We start from the raw sequence: 22963 nt of genomic DNA on the forward strand, positions 1-22963 counted from the left end.
AGGCGCACGCTGCTTGAAGCAGTACGTGGGTGATATGGAGGTTATTGATGCAGCAAGATGCTGCCTTCGCTGTCGAAAAGTATAGTAGTACCATGCGGGCATACAGGCCCTTCCAATATGGTGGCGTTAGGCTGTCGCATTAAACAGAGACTAAGTAAAAAAAAGGGTTTTTTTAGCCAAAAGAGTGGGGATTAATATGGTGTATTGGAATCCTGAATAAACCAAGGTTGTTTTTTACATTACTTGTTGAATAGGCGAACTGAATCGAAAGGTGCCGCATGCAGCACAAAAATTGTAGGGTCCATTTTTCTTGAAACAAGTGTTGAAACAAACATTTACTCGGAGATGCTTGAGGACTGGCTGATATCACTTCTTGATGCGAATTCCGAGGATTACAACTTTTAGCAAGAGAAGCACCCTGACATTGGGATACTGAGGTTCGCACATTTTTATATCAACGTTTTCCAAATGTTTGAGTTGGAACAGCGTTGTATCTTAACGTCCTGCATCTGCTAGTTAAATTGTCTCCGCCTCGAGTTATTTTTAGTACCATTGTCGAACCACAAAATTCTTTGTTGCAGCGAATGGCGTTGTACGATCGTCAAAGGTTGTGGTAACCATAGGAGCACAAAAGCAGTTGAAAGAAGGAAGCAAACAAAAAGTTAAGATTTGTGTGTAGAAGGACAATAACCGCAAACGAAGTCATACTTGTATCATTCCAGCGGCTAGCAGGGAAAGTTGAGAAGACCAGCCTTGCAGACGGAGTTTTAACGAAGATCACAATTTGCAGCATTGTCCCCAGAACTGATCGTAGCACCCTCGTTCTGAGTCGAGTGGGTGGATTGAACCAGATACGTCGAAGATTCTGTGACAAGCTACGCTACGGCTTCCTGGAGCTGCGCCATAGGGTTGATAACTGTATGGTCCTACTAAATGGGCCAGTTCTGTACTACACATTAGAGGCTGCAACTCAAGTAGCGGACTGTCTGTTTTTTAGATTAGGCAACTCTTCATGCGGTGCAGATAACGACAGCTGTAGGAGACCCGTAGTCTAAGCTCCAAAGGAATGCCACCCGCAGGTAATGGCCAAAGCATTCGAAACAAAATACCGGAGTTTGAAGCATTCCTAAAAAGCATGAAACTCGAATAATACACGCGTGCTGCTAGATTTGTTACTAGTAGGTTCGAATAGCACGCAGGTATTACGGAGATACTTCAGAAACTCAAATCTGAATCCGTGGAGGGAAAGTGACATTCTTTTCGAGGAACACTGTTCAAAGAATGTAGAGAACCGGTATTTGAGACTGACTACAGAAAGATTCTACTACTTCCAACATGCATATTGCGTAAGGACCACGTAGACAAATTGTGAGGTAGTGGGGGGTCAAACGGAGGCGTACAGACAGTCGTTTTTTGCTCGATCTATGGGTGAGTGGAACAGGAAAGGAAATGACTGGTAGTGGCACAGCCGCCACCCACCGTACGGTGGCTTGCGGAGTATGTAGATGTAGATGCAGATGCACTAGGTACAAAAAGCTAATTAAAACTTAAAGTTGACAGCAGTGAGATTTTTGGGGACAATATAAACGTATACCGAAAGGACAGGTTAATGGGAAATAGAGATCGTGTATTTGTCGCTGTAGAAAAGACTTCCAAACCCACTGAGATAGAAATGGAAGCTGCATGCGAGATTGTCTGGGCAAGACTCAGTATCAGTGGTGCGCATAAACTGTAATGGATTCTTCTAGCGACCGCCACACTCACCTCCTGATGTACTGAAAATTTCAGAGGAAACCTCAGTTCGTTTGTACGTTAAGTTCCCCAATATTACTGGAATAATCGCTGGAGACTTTAATCAACCAACAATCAATTGCGAAGATCACGGTTTTCATACTGGTGGGCGTGTTAGGACATCCTGTGTAACATCACTAAAGACCTTGTGTGAAAACTACTTAGAACAGATAGTTCGGAACCCCACTCATGATGGAAATGCATTAGATCTAATGGGCAACAAATAGACCTGACCTCTTTGAGGATGTCCTCATCGAAACTGTTATCAGTGACCATAAGGAGGTTGTGACGGCAATGGCTAGCAAAGTACAAAGGGCAATTAAAACAAGTAGAAATAAGTATTAGTGCATAACAGGCGTAAAACAGAGCATATACCTATACATATACAGATGCTAAATAAAACGCTTTGGGACGTCAAGAGAGCAATGCGTGAATCCTTCAATGACTATTGTAGCAAAATATTATGAAATGATCTATCACAGATCACCAAGAAATCAGATCGTGTATGAGGGGTATTAGTGGCACCAGAGTTAGCCCCCAATCACTCGTGGATGAGTCAGGAACTGAAATTGTAGGTCGCAAATCAAAAACAAATGCTTAACTCTTTTTTTCAAAAGTTCCTTTACAAAGGAAAACCCAGGAAAGTTGTCCCAAATTTATCCTCGTACCAATGAAAAGGTGAGTGAAATAAGCGCTGCTGTCAATGGTGTCGAGAAAGAGCTGAAATCATTAAAACTGAACCCAGCTTCAAAGCATGATGGAATCCCTACAGGACTCTATAATGAATTTTCGGCTGAGTTGGCCTCTCCTTTTACTATAGCCTATCGCAGACAACTCGGACAAAGGTGAAAAAAGCTAGTCCCCTTAGTCAGAAGAAAGCACAGATCACAGCCATTTACAAAAAGGGTTGTAGAAACGTCTCATAAAACTAGCGCCTGATATCCTTGACACAGATTTTTGCAGAATCTTGAAATATACCCTGAGCTCAAACATAATGGGGTATATTGAACAGAATGACCTCGGCGTAACTGGTAATCAAACGAAAAAAGTTCTTCAAAATTTAAGTCGCCGAAAAGATGTATATGTTAAATATTGCTGAGTTCTAATGAGGCAGCGTAAAATCTAATCGACACTGGAATATAAGTTACATGACTATTTTTCTGCTGAAGAGGGAGTGGCCTAAGTTGCATTGGGGTGGAAGATGGAGAGCATGGGTGTAAGGACGATGGGATGTGTTGGAAAAGGCATAGCAGCATACCAGGATTGATGATCGGAGGGGAAATAGTGGGGTCATTGGAATTTACTTTGCGAATAGTTTAAGATCTGCGGAGGTGTTCAATGTGGGTCAAGGTGGGTGGAAATTTGAAGAGATGGTAGAAGATCCACGTGCGGGAAGGTAAACGCGTGACTTTCAAGGATTTGAAGGGACCGATAGAACTTAGGAGCAACGAATATTCATGCAAAATTTGGATAGGAGAGGATGGGTCGGATAAAGGTTTTGCAGATAAGGAGGATAGTGGAGGGGACCAATCCCCATATTTGGCCTGTTGGTAGTTTTAGTCTGTTGTGGGTTTTATGTTGAATGGTTAGGTGAGGTTTCCATGTTAGTTGCCGGTCGAGGGTTATTTCAAGACATTTTAGTGTATATGTTAACTGGACAGGACGATTGAAAATGGTGAGGTAGAAGTTGTGTAGCCCTAAACTGCCTGCGGTTCTTCCTGTAATAATAGCTTTGACTTTGGAGCGGTTGATCTTGAGGTGTCATTGGTTCCACCAGGAGGTAAACAGATTGAGATTGATTTGGACGGGTGTATGGAATTTCTGAAGTGTAGGGTAGAGAACTAGGAAAGCGGTGTCATTGGCATACTGAAACAGATGAAAGATTCAGGTGGAGTTCGGATTCGACATCTAAATTCAGACTGATACTATAAAATGTCTACAATTAGTGTTGTAGAGCTACAACTTCGTCACTAAGGCTTTGCAAAGAATCTGCAAAGAGTTTTTATGCTAATCTGCATGTAAAAGTGTAGTACTCATAATATAAAAACTTAGGGTTACAGTAGTATAACGATAATAAAAGTAGTATTATCGGACATTCGCCAATCAAGCGCTGGCGTCCACTTCTTCTCTTGGCTTCGGCATACAGAGATATTACTTACTATGCCTAGGTGTAAAGTAAACAGCTTCCGTTAGCAGGCGAACTGCTGTACTTGTCTGATAACGACGGCCACAGCATTTCGATGTCCACACGTCCCTCGCATTTCATCTTGCGACTTGCTTCGATTTGTATACTGAGCCCGAAAAACCATCCTAGACTCTGAAAGATTATGTAATTAGATTTTTTGTTGTGTTTGGAGATTGTCAGTAACTGTAGGATTTATCTTGTAGAAGGAAACTGCCTTTTTCTTGTAGAAGGAAACTGATTTATCTTGTAGAAGGAAACTTCAAAATGGATGCTTCACATCGGCAATCCGTCGTTTCACAAATTTTTACTGTCCAGTTGAGACTGTGTTCTACATATAATATTCGGATCATCTAATGTTCTCCGTGCCTCCTTGGCAGATACGCTAACGGAAAAAAAATCGCAACACCAAGCTGGAGTTGTGCGACATAAACGAAAGTTGGCTGGCGCGTTCCTACATCTGAAAGATGACGTCTGTTCAGCCATGGACCGTGTGGCTGGTCCGGGCGGAGGTTCGAGTCCTCCCTCGGGCATGGGTGAGTGTGTTTGTCCTTAGGATAATTTAGGTTAAGTAGTGTGTAAGCTTAGGGACTGATGACCTTAGCAGTTAAGTCCCATAAGATTTCACACACACACGTCTGTTCAAATTTCGCCCAGTCGTGTAAGAGTGGCGCTAGAAGCACCAATATGAGGATGAAAATAGCGTTTGCTTTAAATACAAGCTTATCGGTCGTGAGTATTACCTTTGAAATTGGACGTGATGTTACTCGATAATCTTTAAGGCGACAAAGACGCCATTATCAACACCTCACTGAGTTTGAGCGAGGTCGTGTAATACGGCTACGAGAAGGCAGATGTTCCTTCAGCGGTACTGCACGAAGACTTCGCAGGCATGGAGGCACTGTACATGATTGTTGGCAGCCGTGATCAAAATAATCTGAGTCGCAAGAACACCGGGCTCCAGACGGGCACGTGGCACTTCCAAGAGGGAAAACCATCGTGTTCGGCATATGGCTCTGACGCATCGCACTACATCTGCAGGTGGAATTTGAGCAGCAGTTGGCACCACAGTAACACAACGAACTGTTATAAACCGGATACTTCGAGGACAGCTCCGAGTCAGACGCTCAGTAGTGTGCTTTCCATTGACCCCAAACCACCGCGATTTGCGACCAGTGGTGTTAAATGAGAACTCATTGGAGGCCAGGGTGGAGGTCTGTTTGTTTTCTGTTTAAAGCTGGTTCTGCCTCGGTGCCAGTGATGGCTGTGTGTTGATTAGAAGGTCAGTTGAAGTCCTGCATCCAACCTGTCTGCGTGCGAAACATTCTGAACCTACACCTGGAGTTATGGGCTGGGCTGTGATTTCGTATGATAGCAAGAACACTTTCGTGGTTATCCCACGCACGCTGACTGCAAATTTGTGCGTCAGTCTGATGACTCGACCTGTTGTGCTGCCATTCATGAACAACGGTCTAGGGGGTACTCTTCAGCAGGATAACGGTCGCCCAAATACCGCTGTTGTAACCCAACATGTTCTACAGAGTATCGACATGTTGCCTTGGCCTATTAGATCACCATATCTATCTACAATCGAGCATATATGGGACATCATCAGGCGACAACTTCAGCGTCTTCCCGGAACTGCATTAACTGACCCTATACTGACCGATCAAGTGCAACAGGCATGGAACTCCACAGCTTCCAGCATCTGTACAATACAGTGCATGCACGTCTGCATGTTTACATTCAACATTCTGGCGGTTACACCGATCGTTAATGTACCAGCAAATCGCATTGACGATGGCTTATCTCGCTCTTACATTGAGCTGTAATCTTTCAATGTTAATCACTTAAGTATGTAACCTAGACAAATGTATGCCCGAAATTTCATTATTCTACATGAATTATTTGTTTTGTGTTCCTATTTTTTCCGTCAGTGTCTTATCAAGTTCTTATTTGCTTATTTCAGTTGCAGTTCAGTGACAATAAGGGACGAGACAAGCAAACTCAGTATGCGTTTCTTATGTGTCTCTACATACTTCTCAAAAATATGTACAGTGAGAAACAGTTTAGTTTAATAACAATAGTAAGGGTACTTGGCTTACTGTTTCGCATTTCACATGCTACAAGTTTCTAAACAAAGTTATGGATTATACTTCGGCTTGTTTAACATGACTACTTCGGAGACTGGAAATCTCGCTTGCAGGAATCAACAGAGATTTCGCTTGTACTGTTCATGTAAAACTGACTTATCTCTGATAACGTAAGTTTTGCATATTCCAGTCAACTGCCTTTATTTCTGCTGTTTATACGTACAATATGTTATCTGTTTGAGAGTTATGTAACTCCTTCTTGAAACGTCCATATGACTGTCCAATTAATCGAGTATAGAATACAGCGAATAAACCAAACAGCGTACACACAGACTTTTTCTGGAAACGCAACCTATCTAACATAAACTCTGAGTCAATTTTTTTTTAAGATTTAAAATTGTGTACATATTTTTCAGTCACCAGAGGATCACTGAAACAAAACCTGGTAGCCACATAATTATAGAAATGGTTCCAGTACCACACATACTATCACTACGATGTCTTTTAAAAACTTACTGTGAGGGCATTCCCGGAATTGCATCATCAGCAGCAGCCAAAGACAGCACTATGCACCCTATAGCATACACTATCGACAAATACAATATAGTCCTGAAAAGACAAAAGATCTTTGTGACAGAATTAAGTAACTGAAAAATCAAATCAAATAAAAATATTACCGATCTAATTTTTAAACAGATGTAAATATGAGGTAATATTTCATACAAACATTTATTAATGTTCTTAAGTATTGTAGTCATCCCAACAATGGCTTATGGAAGCTGGTTAGCTTCTTTTACTGACCTGAACTTGCCTAAAAAGCTGTCAGCTAAAATTCCTCCAAATATTGGAAAGAAATAACATAACATAGTATACGTGTGATAAATAATTGTTGCAACTTCATCTGTGTATCCCAAAATGTTTCTGAGATATATTGAAAGAACAGCTGAAATAGACATATTAACGTAATGTAAGTGAAGAAGTTCATTAAAGCCTTTAGAAACATTTTCAAAAACAAGAAAAAAGGTGTACTTACTTCGCATTCCATAGTATGTGAACCTTTCACAGAACTCATTGCTCACAATGAAGAAAACCGATCTTGGATATTTTATTTTCTGGAAAATAAGCAGGATTGTCACTTCACATATGGAACAACTCAACATACCACGGCCTACATTTAATAAAAAGAAACTCTGTCAAGTCTCCTTATCACCTGGTTATGTAACTAGAATTCCCAACTAATATGGAGTAGTATGACACAGCATACAGACAGCAAGCATAGTTGAGAGACAATCTCAAACAGGAACACTGCCACATACAGCCCCCTAGGACATTCTGGTAGGGGCACACAAAGGCATGGTACTGAATAACTTACGTGCGGAGACACCCCTCCTAAAGGAAAAAGATAGCCAACCAAGGCTGTCCAAGACAGTCTGTAAAATAGTATCAGTTGCAATAATTTACTTCAACAAGGTTTCAAAAGAAAGATTAATGCATGTGGAAAAAAATCTGTGGTAAGGACTTATGGCACCAAACTGCTGAGGTCATCGGTCCCTAAGATTATGCACTACTTAATCTAGCTTACACTAACTTACGCTACATCTACATCCATACTCCGCAAGCCACCTGACGGTGTGTGGCGGAGGGTACTTTGAGTATCTCTATCGGTTCTCCCTTCTATTCCAGTCTCGTATTGTTCGTGGAAAAAGAGATTGTGGGTATACCTCTGTGTGGGCTCTAATCTCTCTGATTTTATCTCATGCTCTCTTCGCGAGATATATGTAGGAGGGAGCAATATACTGCTTGACTCCTCGGTGAAGGTATGTTCTCGAAACTTCAATAAAAGCCCGTACCGAGCTACTGAGCGTCTCTCCTGCAGAGTCTTCCACTGGAGTTTATCTATCATCTCCGTAACGCTTTCGCGATTACTAAATGATCCTGTAACGAAGCGCACTGCTCTCCGTTGGATCTTCTCTATCTCTTATATCGACCCTACCTGGTACGGATCCCATACTGGTGAGCAATATACAAACAGTGGGCGAACAATTGTACTGTAACCTACTTCCTTTGTTTTCGGATGGCATTTCCTTAGGGTTCTTCCAATGAATCTCAGTCTGGCATCTGCTTTACCGACGATCAACGTTATATGATCATTCCATTTTAAACCACTCCTAATGCCTACTCCCAGATAATTTATGAAATTAACTGCTTCCAGTTGCTGACCTGCTATATTGTGGCTAAATGATAAGGGATCTATCTTTCTATGTATTCGAAGCACATTACACTTGTCTACATTGAGATTCAATTGTCATTATCTGCACCACACGTCAATTCGTTGCAGATCCTCCTGTATTTCAGTACAATTTTCCATTGTTACAACCGCTCGATATACTACAGCATCACCGCAAAGAGCCTTAGTGAACTTCCGGTGTTATCCACAAGGTCATTTATGTATATTGTAGGTAGCAACGGTCCTACGACACTCCCCTGCGGCACACCTGAAATCACTCTTACTTCGGAAGACTTCTCTCCATTGAGAATGACATACTGCGTTCTGTCACCTAGGAACTCTTCAATCCAATCACACAATTGGTCTGATAATACATATGCTCTTACTTTGTTCATTAAACGGCTGTGGGGAACTGTATCGAACGCCTTGCGGAAGTCAAACACGGCACCAACCTGGGAACCCGTGTCTATGGCCCTCTGAATCTCGTGGGCGAATAGCGCGAGCTGGGTTTCACACGACAGTCTTTTTCGAAACCCATGCTGATTCCTACAGAGTAGATTTCTACTCTCCAGAAAAGTCATTATACTCGAACATAATACGTGTCCCAAAATTCTACAACTGATCGGGATATAGGTCTGTAGTTCTGCACATCTGTTCGGCGTCCCGTCTTGAAAACGGGGATGACCTGTGCCCTTTTCCAATCCTTCGTAACGCTACGCTCTTCTAGAGACTACGGTATACCGCCGCAAGAAGAGGGGCAAGTTCCTTCGCGTACTCTGTGTAAAATCGCACTATTATCCCATCAGGTCCAGCGGCCTTTCCTCTTTTGAGCAATTTTAATTGTTTTTCTATCCCGGTGTCATCTATTTCGATATCTACCATTTTGTCTTCTGTGTGACAATCTAGAGAAGGAACTACAGTGCAGTCTTCCTCTGTGAAACAGCTTTGGTAAAAGACATTTAGTATTTCGGCCTTTAGTCTGTCATCCTCTGTTTCAGTACCATTTTGGTCACAGAGTGTCTGGACATTTTATTTTGATCCACCTACCGGTTTGACATAAGACCAAGATTTCTTAGGATTTTCTGCCAAATCAGTACAGAGAACTTTACTTTCGAATTCATTGAACGCCTCTCGCATAGCCCTCCTCACACTACATTTCGTTTCGCTAAGGACAGCACACACACCCATGCCCTAGGGAGTATTCGAACCTCCGACAGGGAAGCCGCGCGGGCCGCACGGCTACCCTACTCGGATTAATGAATGTGCCTTGTCGCCTCTACAGTCAGCAGATGTAGTATAAGAACTAACCCAAGACTGAGTAAGAGGCAGGTGAGAGAAATGGTCGTGTACAGTCAACTAGAAGAAGAGAGCGATGGGCATTTGTCTCGCTCGAGAGTCTTGTTAAAAATAAGCTAATTCTCGAGTATATCATGGAACATCTCTAACAGTACTGCAATTCTCTGCCCTCAATTGATCATGTAACAACTACTCCCTGGGGGTGCGGCTGTAGGATTAAGCAGCAAGTCGACTAGATGCGTCTGTCGCGACCTCAGAAGCGTTTGTTTTACGCATACAAAAACGAATAATTAATCTAAGTATTAAACAGTAATGATGCGTTGCTTTAAATCGCAGCAATTTTTATTGATTTTCAGGGATATCTTCTCTGAGTCAATATGGAAACAACAATATACACTCCTGGAAATTGAAATAAGAACACCGTGAATTCATTGTCCCAGGAAGGGGAAACTTTATTGACACATTCCTGGGGTCAGATACATCACACTGACAGAATCACAGGCACATAGACACAGGCAACAGAGCATGCACAATGTCGGCACTAGTACAGTGTATATCCACCTTTCGCAGCAATGCAGGCTGCTATTCTCCCATGGAGACGATCGTAGAGATGCTGGATGTAGTCCTGTGCAACGGCTTGCCATGCCATTTCCACCTGGCGCCTCAGTTGGACCAGCGTTCGTGCTGGACGTGCAGACCGCGTGAGACGACGCTTCATCCAGTCCCAAACATGCTCAATGGGGGACAGATCCGGAGATCTTGCTGGCCAGGGTAGTTGACTTACACCTTCTAGAGCACGTTGGGTGGCACGGGATACATGCGGACGTGCATTGTCCTGTTGGAACAGCAGGTTCCCTTGCCGGTCAAGGAATGGTAGAGCGATGGGTTCGATGACGGTTTGGATGTACCGTGCACTATTCAGTGTCCCCTCGACGATCACCAGAGGTGTATGGCCAGTGTAGGAGATCGCTCCCCACACCATGATGCCGGGTGTAGGCCCTGTGTGCCTCGATCGTATGCAGTCCTGATTGTGGCGCTCACCTGCACGGCGCCAAACATGCATACGACCATCATTGGCACCAAGGCAGAAGCGACTCCCATCGCTCAAGACGACACGTCTCCATTCGTCCCTCCATTCACGCCTGTCGCTACACCACTGGAGGCGGGCTGCACGATGTTGGGGCGTGAGCGGAAGACGGCCTAACGGTGTGCGGGACCGTAGCCTAGCTTCGTGGAGACGGTTGCGAATGGTCCTCGCCGATACCCCAGGAGCAACAGTGTCCCTAATTTGCTGGGAAGTGGCGGTGCGGTCCCCTACGGCACTGCGTAGGATCCTACGGTCTTGGCGTGCATCCGTGCGTCGCTGCGGTCCGGTCCCAGGTCGACGGGCACGTGCACCTTCCGCCGACCACTGGCGACAACATCGATGTACTGTGGAGACCTCACGCCCCACGTGTTGAGCAATTCGGCGGTACGTCCACCCGGCCTCCCGCATGCCCACTATACGCCCTCGCTCATAGTCCGTCAACTGCACATACGGTTCACGTCCACCTTGTCGCGGCATGCTACCAGTGTTAAAGACTGCGATGGAGCTCCGTATGCCACGACAAACTGGCTGACACTGACGGCGGCGGTGCACAAATGCTGCGCAGCTAGCGCCATTCGACGGCCAACACCGCGGTTCCTGGTGTGTCCGCTGTGCCGTGCGTGTGATCATTGCTTGTACAGCCCTCTCGCAGTGTCCGGAGCAAGTATGGTGGGTCTGACACACTGGTGTCAATGTGTTCTTTTTTCCATTTCCAGGAGTGTATTTACGAAAATAAAGTAAAAACATAGAACTAAACCCAGTCGGGATGGCATTCAGAAACAAACGCATTTTACTGCCTTCCACTGAATATCTTGCATTGTGAATTAGCAATGATGCTTCTTCGTTCTAAACTGTGCGTTTCAAGTGGTAAATGCTAAGTCGAAAAAACTATCAATAGAAGAGGTTTTGGTATATGATCATTAACGCCCAATAAACTGAAAAATACGAGTTATCATAAAATTTTAATTATCACCTCAAAAACATACGAGGTACATCCAGAAAGCAAGAATACAAATGCTGTGTAAGACACAAGGATTAGTTTTCAGAGTTGGCACCCGTGACGTGACCAGGTGTTCGTAACTGAAATGAAGCCATGGAGCGCCTCATTCAGTTACGAAATGTCGTCCTAGCAGCATAACACGTCATATTGTACGCTCTCCGTTTGCTCCATCTACAGCAGCTCTCACTTAGCGTAACAAATCGGCGGCTTGTATCTATGGCTAGCTTGTGGAAACATACGTATTGGAGGTAATGAACCGACAGAATGTTAGGTTGTTCAAGCAAGGCCGTAGCGACACCCACGGCGAAGAAATAAGTGAAAGACCGTCTGTCGTTTCAGAAGTGCTTGTACAGCAAATTGAAGAAAAAGTTTTCGTTGCTGATCGTGTGACACTTGACCCCCTTAAAGGAAGTTTTCCACACTTTTTACAGAGTTACCTGGGTGAAATCGCGTCAGAAATACTTGGGTACCAAGAATGTTGAATCCGGAACACCATGAAAATCGCGTGTCGGCTGCATGCGAATTTCTTAACAACTGAGGGTAAATCCTTTTTCGACTCAGTTGTGATGAAACGTGGGTGTGACACTATATTCCTCAGTAAAAAAGGCAGTCTGCAGTGAAGCCATACCCATTCTCATCCTCCAAAAAATTCAACATTCAACCTTCAGAGAGGAAAGTTATGGCGCACGTGTTTTGGAACCAGAAGGGGCTCTTGTTGATCTATTTCATGCCCAAAGAGACTACCTCAATGCTGCTGTATTTTGTGAGTCCCTGAAAAAATCAAAGACAAAAGGAGGGATATGCTGACTCGTGATGTGTCACTCCTTGTTGACAACACTGGACCCTATAACGCCCATCTCATAATAACCTGATCGTGTCGTTTGGCTGGGACATCGTGACTCACCCTCCCTACTCCCTTAGCCTGGCATCCTCAGATTAGTATTTTTTTCAGTAAATTGAAGGAGTTCTTGGGTGGACAGCGCTTTTCGACCGATAAGGAGATCATGGAGACTGCCACAAAGTGGAAGATTAGATTATACAAAAGCGGTGCCTAGTATTCAAAAGTGCGTTATCTAAACGGCGACTATATGGAGAAATAATAACACACTTTGGCACATACCACGTAAGTTTCATTAAAATATATTCTTTTTTAGATATTTAACAGATGTTCTTACTGGCCGAGCGGTTCTAGGCGCTTCAGTCTGGAACCGAGCGACTGCTACAGTCGCATGTTCGAATCCTGCCTCGGGCATGGATGTGTGTGATGTCCTTAGGTTAGTTAGGTTTAAGTAGTTCTAAGTTCTAAGGGACTGATAGTGCTCAGATCCATTTTTATATTCTTACTTTCTGCATGCCCGTCATGTTTATCTAATTAACTACACTGTCCAGTTACATTAGAGTGACCACCTGTCAATAACCTGAAAACCACCAATTGTAGCGCCGGCGTGCTGGAAGAGAGTCAATGACGTTGAGGAAGATACAGACAGCGATGTAGAGCCATATTGATTCCAGTGCCATGTCCAGCTGCGGCTAGGTTTCACAGCTGATCCAACGCGCGAACTGCCCGATCAGAGTGGTCCCACAGATACTCGATTCAGTTTAAATATGGGAGGGGGGGGGGGGGGGGGTTGGTGGCCAGGGGAGTACGGTAAAGTCGTCCCGGTGCTATCTGAACCACGCACATCCGCTGCAAGTTGTATGAGATTTTCCTGGTGGTAAATGTCATAGCGCCGAGGAAAAACAACTTTGTGTAGGGGTTGACACGGTTCCCAAGGATAGATGAATTCTTGTGTTGATCCATTGTGCCCTCAAGAATGACGAGATTACCGAGGTAATCCCACAAAAACATTCTTCAGACGATAACATTCCCTTCTCCGGCCGAGACCCTTCCAACGATTGTTGCAGGGCCATGTACGTCAAAGGCAATATTTCCGAGTGAGTATAAAACGTGACTGATCTGAAAGGGCGACCTGTCGCAACTCAGTGGAGGTCCAGCTGCTGTACCGGCGTGCAAACTCCAATCTTCTGCGCCTGCTGTTGAGGCCTTAAGCGGCAACGTTCGCTGAACGGTTGTTGAGGAGGCACTGTTGGTAGCCCCTTGGTTCATCTAAGTGGTCAGTTGCTCAACAATTGCTCGTCAATTCGCCTGTACACATCTATGCAGCTGTCGATCACCACAGTCATCTTGGCCCGAAAGCCAACGATCATTCCCTTTTGGGCACAGACAAATCGCTCCGTTTCCACATTACAACATAGACTGCATTGCTGTTTCCGTGTCGTCCTCTCCCCCCCCCCCCCCCCCCACCCCCTCCCCGTCACGCTTTATACAGGGTGGTCGGAAATTCCCGTTACAGACCTCTAGGGCCTGTATAGGGGAGTGAGTACATCATATTTTGAATAGGAACCCATGTCCGCAAATGTCACCCAACGAGACTACAGAGCGTCAAAGTTATAGGCGCGGTCGTCTGAAGAAGTACATATACATGGGGTGATCCCGCGATGATGTTACAGATTTCCTAGGATGATGGAGAACGATATATGTATTAATTTGAAGTAAGGATCCCTGTACCGGAAACGAACGAGTCGAACGTCATAAACGAAAACCGTTCTGATACCTCTTACACTTGAATACATGTACCGGTTCTTCTGTTGCGAAGAGTGTAGGGCTGGTAACTTTCTGAGGTGGTAGTATGGACAAAAAACAAGAAAAAATGTGCAATAAACGTGGACTCCAAAGTGCGTACGTTAACAGCTATGAACACTTGCTCAATAGAGGACATGTGTTTCACGTTAGTCAAAATGAACGAATGGTCATAGCACCTCAGGTATGCATTTAGGAGCCCACGTTTATTGGACATTTTTTCTTGTTTTGTCCACACTACCATCTCTGAAAGTTACCAGCCCTAAGTTACCAGCCCTACACTCTTGGCAACACAAGAACCGGTATATGTATTCAACTGTAAGAGGTATCAGAAAAGCTTTCGTTTATGACGTTCGACTAGTTCGTTTACGGTACAGGGATCCTTACTTCAAATTAATACATTTATCGTTCTCCATCATCCTAGAAAGTCTGTAACATCATCACGGAATCAGGCCGTGTATAAGTACATTTACTGACGCCTATTAGATTAGATTAGATTAGATTAGATTAGATTAATACTTGTTCCATAGATCATGAATACGACACTTCGTAATGATGTGGAACGTGTCAGTTTAATAAGATGTTTGTACAAGATATTACATTACACAAAATATTGCATGACACTAATGCTTAAGTTAGTTTTTTCCCTCCCTTAATTTATATCTAAAAATTCAGCCAATGAGTAGAAGGAGTTGTTATCTAGAAATTCTTTTAATTTATTTTTAAATGTTGGTTGACTATCTGTCAGGCTTTTGATGCTGTTTGGTAGGTGATCAAAGACTTTTGTGGCAGCATAATTTACCCCCTTCTGTGCCAAAGTCAGATTTAACCCTGCATAGTGAAGATCATCCTTTCTCCTGGTGTTATAGTATGCAAACTGCTATTACTTTTGAACTGGGTTGGATTATTAACAACAAATTTCATAAGTGAATATATATACTGTGAGGTTACTGTGAGGATCCCTAGATCCTTAAATAGATGTCTGCAGGATGACCGTGGGTGGGCTCCAGCAATTATTCTGATTACACGTTTTTGAGCAATGAATACTTTTCTACTCAACGATGAATTACCCCAGAATATGATGCCATACGAAAGCAGTGAATGAAAGTAGGCATAGTAAGCTAATTTACTGAGATTCTTATCACCAAAATTTGCAATAACCCTAATAGCATACGTAGCCGAACTTAGACGTTTCAGCAGACCACCGATGTGTTGCTTCCAGTTTAACCTCTCATCAATGGACACGCCTAAAGTTTTTGAAAATTCTACCTTAGCTACAGACTTCTGTTCAAAGTCTATATTTATTACTGGAGTTGTGCTATTTACTGTACAGAACTGTATATAATGTGTTTTATCAAAATTTAAAGAGAGTCCGTTTGCTTAGAACCACTTAATACTTTTGTGAAAAACATCATTTACAATTACATCACTTAGATCTTGGTTTTTGGATGTTATTACTATACTTGTATCATCAGCAAAAAGAACTAACTTTGCATCTTCATTAATGTGTATCAAGAACAGTAAAGGACCTAAGACCAAACCCTGTGGGACCCCATACTTGATAGCCCCCCTGTTTGAGGAATCGGCTGTTGTTTTAACATTACATGAACCACTTATTTTAACTTTCTGCATTCTTCGAGTTAAGTATGAATTTGACGCTCTGTAGTCTCGTTGAGTGACGTTTCCGGACATGGTTTCCTGTTCAAAATACGATGTACTCACTCCCCTCTACAAGCCCTACAAGTCTGTAACGGGAAATTCCGACCACCCTCCACTGCTAATGCTGCCACCTGCTGCCTGTGAGTGGTTATTGCACATTGACGTCGAACATAGGCGGCGGTCATATTAATATGACTGCATAGTGTATACAGAATGATTCAAAACAACGTTTACAAACTGTTATGCCATATCGGGGGGCATACAACAAGGATCAATAATCGCATATGAAACGGGGCCGCAAACGCCACGAGATAGCGTTATGATGACGAGAGGCGTTGCTATACAAACACGGGCGGAGCGCGTCGAGATCGTCGCCATTCACGCTGTGGGAGCGTTGGCAGTAACATGGTTAGCTATGAGTACCGCGAAATAGCTCAGATCCATTCAATTTATGGCGCGCCCGACTGCAATGGACAAGAAACCGTGAGACTATGTCGTGCGAAGTTGTTGTTGTTGTGGTCTTCAGCCCTGAGACTGGTTTGATGCAGCACTCCATGCTACTCTATCCTGTGCAAGCTTCTTCATCACCCAGTACCTACTGCAACCTACATCCTTCTGAATTTGCTTAGTGTATTCATCTCTTGGTCTCCCTCTATGATTTTTACCCTCTACACTGCCCTCCAATACTAAATTGGTGATCCCTCGATGCCTCAGAACATGTCCTACCAATCCATTCTTCTGGTCAAGTTGTGCCACAAACTTCTCTTCTCCCCAATCCTATTCAATACTTCCTCATTAGTTATGTGATCTACCAATCTAATCTTCAGCATTCTTCTGTAGCACCACATTTCGAAAGCTTCTATTCTCTTCTTGTCCAAACTAGTTATCGTCCATGTTTCACTTCCATACATGGCTACACTCCATACAAATACTTTCAGAAACGACATCCTGACATTTAAATCTATACTCGATGTTAACAAATTTCTCTTCTTCAGAAACTCTTTCCTTGCCATTGCCAGTCTACATTTTATATCCTGTCTACTTCGACCATCATCAGTTATTTTGCTCCCCAAATAGTAAAACTTCTTTATTACTTTAAGTGTCTCATTTCCTAATCTAATTCCCTCAGCATCGCCCGACTTAATTCGACTACATTCCATTATCCTCGTTTTGCTTTTGTTGATGTTCATCTTATATCCTCCTTTCAAGACACTAACCATTCCGTTCAACTGCTCTTCCAAGTCCTTTGCTGTCTCTGACAGAATTACAATGTCATCGGCGAACCTCAAAGTTTTTATTACTTCTCCATTGATTTTAATACCTCCTCCGAACTTTTCTTTTGTTTCCTTCACTGCTTGTTCAATATACAGAATGAATAACATCGTGGAGAGACTACAACCCTGTCCCACTCCCTTCCCAACAACTGCTTCCCTTTCATGTCCCTCGACTCTTATAACTGCCATCGGGTTTCTGTACAAATTGTAAATTGCCTTTCGCTCCCTGTTTTTTTCCCCTGCCACCTTCAGAGTTTGAAGTATCCCAATAGAAAGGTGCAGTGCCACACACTATTCGCCACCCTGCATTCCCTATTGTGCGAAACTGGCTCATTCCATGTGCACAAGCCGGATTTGGTCGCCAACGAACAACACGGACAGTTGCGGCGGAAAAAAAGTATTCTCGAAAGGGTGCAGTACCCGTCGTCACTGATATTTCCGAACCCTCCGTCTTGAGCATTGTACACGACAAAAGAACTTCCTCTGTTTCATTTCCAACGCGTCTAGGTATTGCAAACGGAGGGCTACAAAAAGCACTTATGATTTACGCGGTGGTTTCGGCAGGAATTCGCTGCAGACCGAAGCTTTATAGCGAGTGTCCTCTCCCTCGATGAGGCTGTGCCGGCCGCTGTGACCGAGTGGTTCTAGGCTCTTCAGTCCGGAACCGCGCTGCTACTACGGTAGCAGGTTCGAAGCCTCGGGCATGGATGCGTGTAAGTCCTTAGGTTAGTTAGGTTTATGTATAGGGGACTGATGACCCATAGTGCTTAGAGACATTTGAACCATTTAGATGAGGCTGTGTTCTCTCTCGAGGGTGTGATGTACGTTCACAACTTACAGACATGGGTGGATATGAACCCACATGCCACACGTATGCATGCCTCACAACGCAAATTTACCTTTAAATTGTGGGCTGACATCGTCGAGGACTGTTTAATTGGGCCATACCTTCTCCAGGCCGACTTGAAGGTCTCTTGTATCTCGTATTCCTGCGAGAGGTTCTGACGGACACGCTGAATCACGTCCCCATACCAATTCGTCGCCTCATTCGATTCCAGCACGACGGATCCCTCGCCCATTTCAGCAGACAAGTGAGGACACATCTGCAGGCAAATTTTCCTGGTCGCTGGATTGGTCGCCGTCGGCCAGTCACATGGCCACCACGATCACGTGATCTGTCTCCACTCGATTTTTTCCTGTATGGTTGTCTGAAGGGTCTCGTGTATGAAACACACGTTGCATCGCCGGAGAACCTAGTGAGCCGTATTGTAGCGGCAGCAGGACGTCTTCGAGGTACACCAGGAATCTTTGAGAGGGTGCGCCGTACTATGCAGCGTCGATGTCAGACATGTCTCGATACATCTGGACAAACTTTGAGCATCTCCTATAGTGGATGTCCATTTGTAACTTCAACACCATTGAGGATCCCCGGATGGCCTTTGTGAACCCCGGTTCCTACTGATCGTCATGTGTGCCATGACAGTTTGTAAACGTTTTTTCGAATAATCCAATATATTTGTTTCCAGGTACATGTCCACAATCACGGTATACATTGAAATCCCCAAGCCTCAACACCGTAGCACGCCGCTGGAGGAACGAACGCGAAATGATGCAGACCCTCGCTAAAGCTAAGATGAGTTACGTCTTTATGTTTTTGCTCCTGTTGCGGAGTGCTACGTTACTGTGTCGCAGGAATTTCAATGTGTACCAGACTATACGGGCCCTAGCCTCCATTACCTTTCTCTCTAAATGATCCCTAGGCAAGATATATGATGGTAGGAGCTTTATCGTCGAGTATTCTTCTTCAAACACAGGCTCTCTAAATTTACGGAACAGGGCTTCGTGAGAACTACGTCTTTGGTTTTTCGCGGATTCCCGTATAAGTTCCCCAGCCCTTCTGCCACACTTTCATATGGAATACATCGACCTGTTACAATCCCAACAGCGCGTTTCTGGTTTCGTTCACGAGTGGTGTCATGCCCACTTGTTAAGGAGCCTAAACATTTGAACAATACTCTAACAACGGTCATCCTAACGTCTTCCGTTTGCTTCTGTGACACATTCATCGTCCAGTACAATGTAAAGGTAACGATAAGGTCTGTGGCGCAATGCCGTGTCCGGCCTGTTGACCGTACTGCGGACAGCGTGCAGTTTCTCTTGACTGTTATTCTATTAGGCGGAGAATGACAGGCCCAGCCGCCTTTTAGCCAAGAAAGATCCTCATTATTCATGTGAGAGCAGGCTGAGAGGACCAAGAGCCGTCCTGTTAGGACTGGAACGAGGAAAAATCGCCGTTCCTTTCCGAAACTGAATCCCAGTATAACGTAAGTGGCTCTATTAGTCAAAGACTCCACGGTCCATCAAACATTTGCGAAGATACTCTTTATGACTCTGTCTTGGTTAGTAAGCGATACAGTGTCCAGCACCTTTCGGAAGTCTAGCAAAGTGGTTCTTAACTATTCATTTATATCTATTGTTTCCAAGATATCGTGTGTAAATAAAGCAAGCTATGTTTTATACGTGGCCCCTCCGAGGTGTGCACTTAAAATTCTCCTTAATATCAAGTTTTAAGATAGCATGACACTTCGGCACTCATTTCGTATAAGACCAGTGTGGCCAGCTCGTAAAACAATAGGTGAGTATTTAGTAGTGAGTGAAACCAGTTGCCAGCAGGTGTGGCCGTGCGGTTCTAGGCGCTTCAGTCTGGAACCGCGTGACCGCTACGGTCGCAGGCTCGAATCCTGCCTCGGGCATGGATGTGTGTGATGTCCTTAGGTTAGTTAGGTTTAAGTAGTTCTAAGTTCTAGGGGACTGATGACCACAGATGTTAAGTCCCATAGTGCTCAGAACCATTTGAACCATTTTTGAAATCACTAGCTGACGTTAGCGATCTAAACACGATGTTCAAGTTGGGACCCTTAAAATTTTCTATGCCACTTATCACTGATACAGTTGTGTCGCTTAAGAGAGCATTTAAAAGGAGTCCCATTTCTGACAACGTCATAGTCTACCCAAGAAGCTACCTCTCTCTCATGACACGCATAAATGGGAATCGAGGAATTTTAACATTGTATCACTTGAGATGCGAAGGGTCATGCCGCTTCCAATAACATTTATTAGTTACGGTATTCTGAATAATCTTTCGGTTAACCAATCACAGTTACTTTCCTCCTCGTATTCGTGGTTTCTAAAGTAAAGGATAATTCAAACAGATTCATTCGATTTCACAATATTATATCTTCTACGAGGGCCATTCTACGGGATGCGACCGGTCGCGAAATGGAAACCACAATTAAAATGAAAAGGTTTTATTTGAAACTGTTTGCTTCACCTTCCAGCTACATAGGCACCGCTCCGACTGAGACGTCTGTCGTAGCATTGTACCAACTTTCCAATACTCTCGTCATAGAAGGCAGCCGCCTGCGCTTTTTGCCAATCCTCTACGATGATCTGCAGCTCGCTGACTGTGCCAAAATGTTGTCTTCAGAGACAACGGCTCATCAGAGGGAGCCAAGTCCGGGCTGTATGGTGTGTGATCAAACACTTCCCTTCGAAAACGCTGCAGGAGCGTCCCCACTGCCCCTGCAGTGTGCGGTCGGTCGAGAATTATCATGAAGTCAGTTACGCTATGTGGGCTGCATGAAATCAGGCGAAATATCTCACAGGCACTCATACTTGGCGGAAGATACTATATTCTAGGCATCTATACGTGATCACTGTGACCTCATAACTGAAAATAGCGATGTGAAGCGATCGGCAGGCATACTACAAGGATCACTCCAAAAGAAATGCACACTATTTTTTTAACTCCAACTTTTACTCTACATGTATGAAAGTTTTACAGTGTGTAGATACATCCTTTAAAAACAATATTTTCATTTCTCTACCTAATTTGGAACCCTCTCAACCGCCTTACGCCATGTTGGAACAAGCGCCTGTATACCCCCAAAGTAAAATTCTGGGCCAACCTGTTGGAGGCACTGTTTGGCAGTGTGCACAGGGGAGTCATCATCTTCAAACCTTGTAAAACGAAGATAGTCTTTCAGTTTCCCAAAGAGATTATAGTCACATGGAGCCAGGTCAGGACTGTAAGGCGGGTGTTTCAGTGTTGTCCATCCGAGTTTTGTGATCGCTTCCCTGTTTTTTTGACTGACATGTGGCAGTGCATTGTTGTGCAACAGCAAAACATCCTACTTTTGCCGATGTAGTCAAACACGACTCAGTCGAGCTTGAAGTTTCTTCAGTGTCGTCACATATGCATCAGAATTCATGGTGGTTCCACTTGGCATGATGTCCACAAGCAAGAAAAACATCGTAGCCATAACTTTTCCATCAGAAGGTGTGGTTTTGATGGTTTTTTTTCTTGGGTGAATTTGCATGATGTCACTCCATTGATTGCCTCTTCGTTTCTGGTGAAAAATGATGGAGCCATGTTTCATGACCTGTCACAATTCATCCAATAAATTCATCTCCACTATTCTCGTACTGTTCCAAAAGTTCGCTGAATACTGTTTTTCTTGTATCTTTGTGCGCTACTGTCAACATCCTGAGAACCCACCTTGCACGAAGCTTTTTCAACGCCAACACTTTCAGTATTCTGCAGACACTTCCTTCCCCTATCCCAACGTAGCGTGACAATTCGTTCACTGTGCTGCGTCTGTCAGCAGTCACCAATTCGTTAACTCTCTGCACATTGTCTGGAATGTGTGCAGTACGAGGCCTGCCGCTGCGAGGACAGTCCTCAATATTGCCGTGCCCGCTTTCGCCATGTAACCTGCTTGCCCACCGACTAACTGTACTGCGATCGACAGCAGCATCTCCATACACCTTTCTCAACCTCTTGTGGATGTTTCCCACTGTCTCGTTTTCACAGCACAGGAATTCTATGACAGCACGTTGCTTCTGACTAACGTCAAGTGTAGCAGCCATCTTGAAGAAATGCTGTGACGGCGCCACTCTCAGGAACAGGTTGAACTAAGTTTGAAAACAAGCGGGAATGATGTATCTACACACTGTAAGACTTTCACACATGCAGAATGAAAACTCTAGTTTTACAAAAATAATGTGCATTTCTTTTGGAGTGAGCCTCGTAGAGGCACTGCCCAACACATCTATGCAAAGCTTCGTAGGATTTTCACTGTTGTTCCCATTTCGCTACCGATCGGACATTACTTTTCGAATATCCCTCGAATAAAAATAAAGACAAAACCTCGAGGTATCGAAACTAAAACTTTACTATGACGCCTTAGGTCTGTGACTGCCAGTTGGGGATCTCCCTTCTTTCCACCTTTAGCTATCTTGTTCCTTATCAAAAGTGTGTCAAGTCGAAATGGCGATTACAAAGTAGCAAGAAGCGTTACGCTTTCTCTGTTTCAACGGGTGCCAATTTTCATCGAAAGTACAGCGCTAAAAGTGTAACAGGCGCGCAGATTCGCATTGCACCATGGACTGCAAGGTCGCCTGATCTCATAGTATGCTTTTTTTCCTTTTCTGTGGGTGTTAGTGAAAGATCTCGTTTACTCTCCCCGAGAAAGTGGAGTACCCAGAAGACATGGTCGGACGTCATTCTACTTCGTATACCTATACACAATCAGAGTGTATATAAATCGGTAAGAGTTGTACATCTTTGTCACCGATATCAAGGCCACCCGAGTGCACTAGTGTTGTTCGTATTTAGTGTTGTTACCAGACTCTGTGGGGTATGCAGCTGTAA

The 22963-nt window shown here is 44.0% G+C and overlaps 1 protein-coding gene across 1 annotated transcript in view; it reads right to left on the bottom strand.

Annotated features, from left to right (window-relative positions):
* LOC126267084 (peptide transporter family 1-like) overlaps nucleotides 1-22963 on the bottom strand; it is a 212669-nt gene that overhangs the window by 76286 nt on the left and 113420 nt on the right. The window contains exons 4-6 of the mRNA XM_049971947.1: nucleotides 7100-7178; nucleotides 6868-7009; nucleotides 6583-6675 (exon numbers count right to left, since the gene is read on the bottom strand). Of these exons, the coding sequence (XP_049827904.1) occupies nucleotides 6583-6675; nucleotides 6868-7009; nucleotides 7100-7178 (314 nt within the window). The remainder of the gene's footprint in view (nucleotides 1-6582; nucleotides 6676-6867; nucleotides 7010-7099; nucleotides 7179-22963) is intronic.

This window comes from Schistocerca gregaria, chromosome 4 (genome assembly GCF_023897955.1).
Source record: "Schistocerca gregaria isolate iqSchGreg1 chromosome 4, iqSchGreg1.2, whole genome shotgun sequence".
NCBI lineage: Eukaryota > Metazoa > Arthropoda > Insecta > Orthoptera > Acrididae > Schistocerca > Schistocerca gregaria.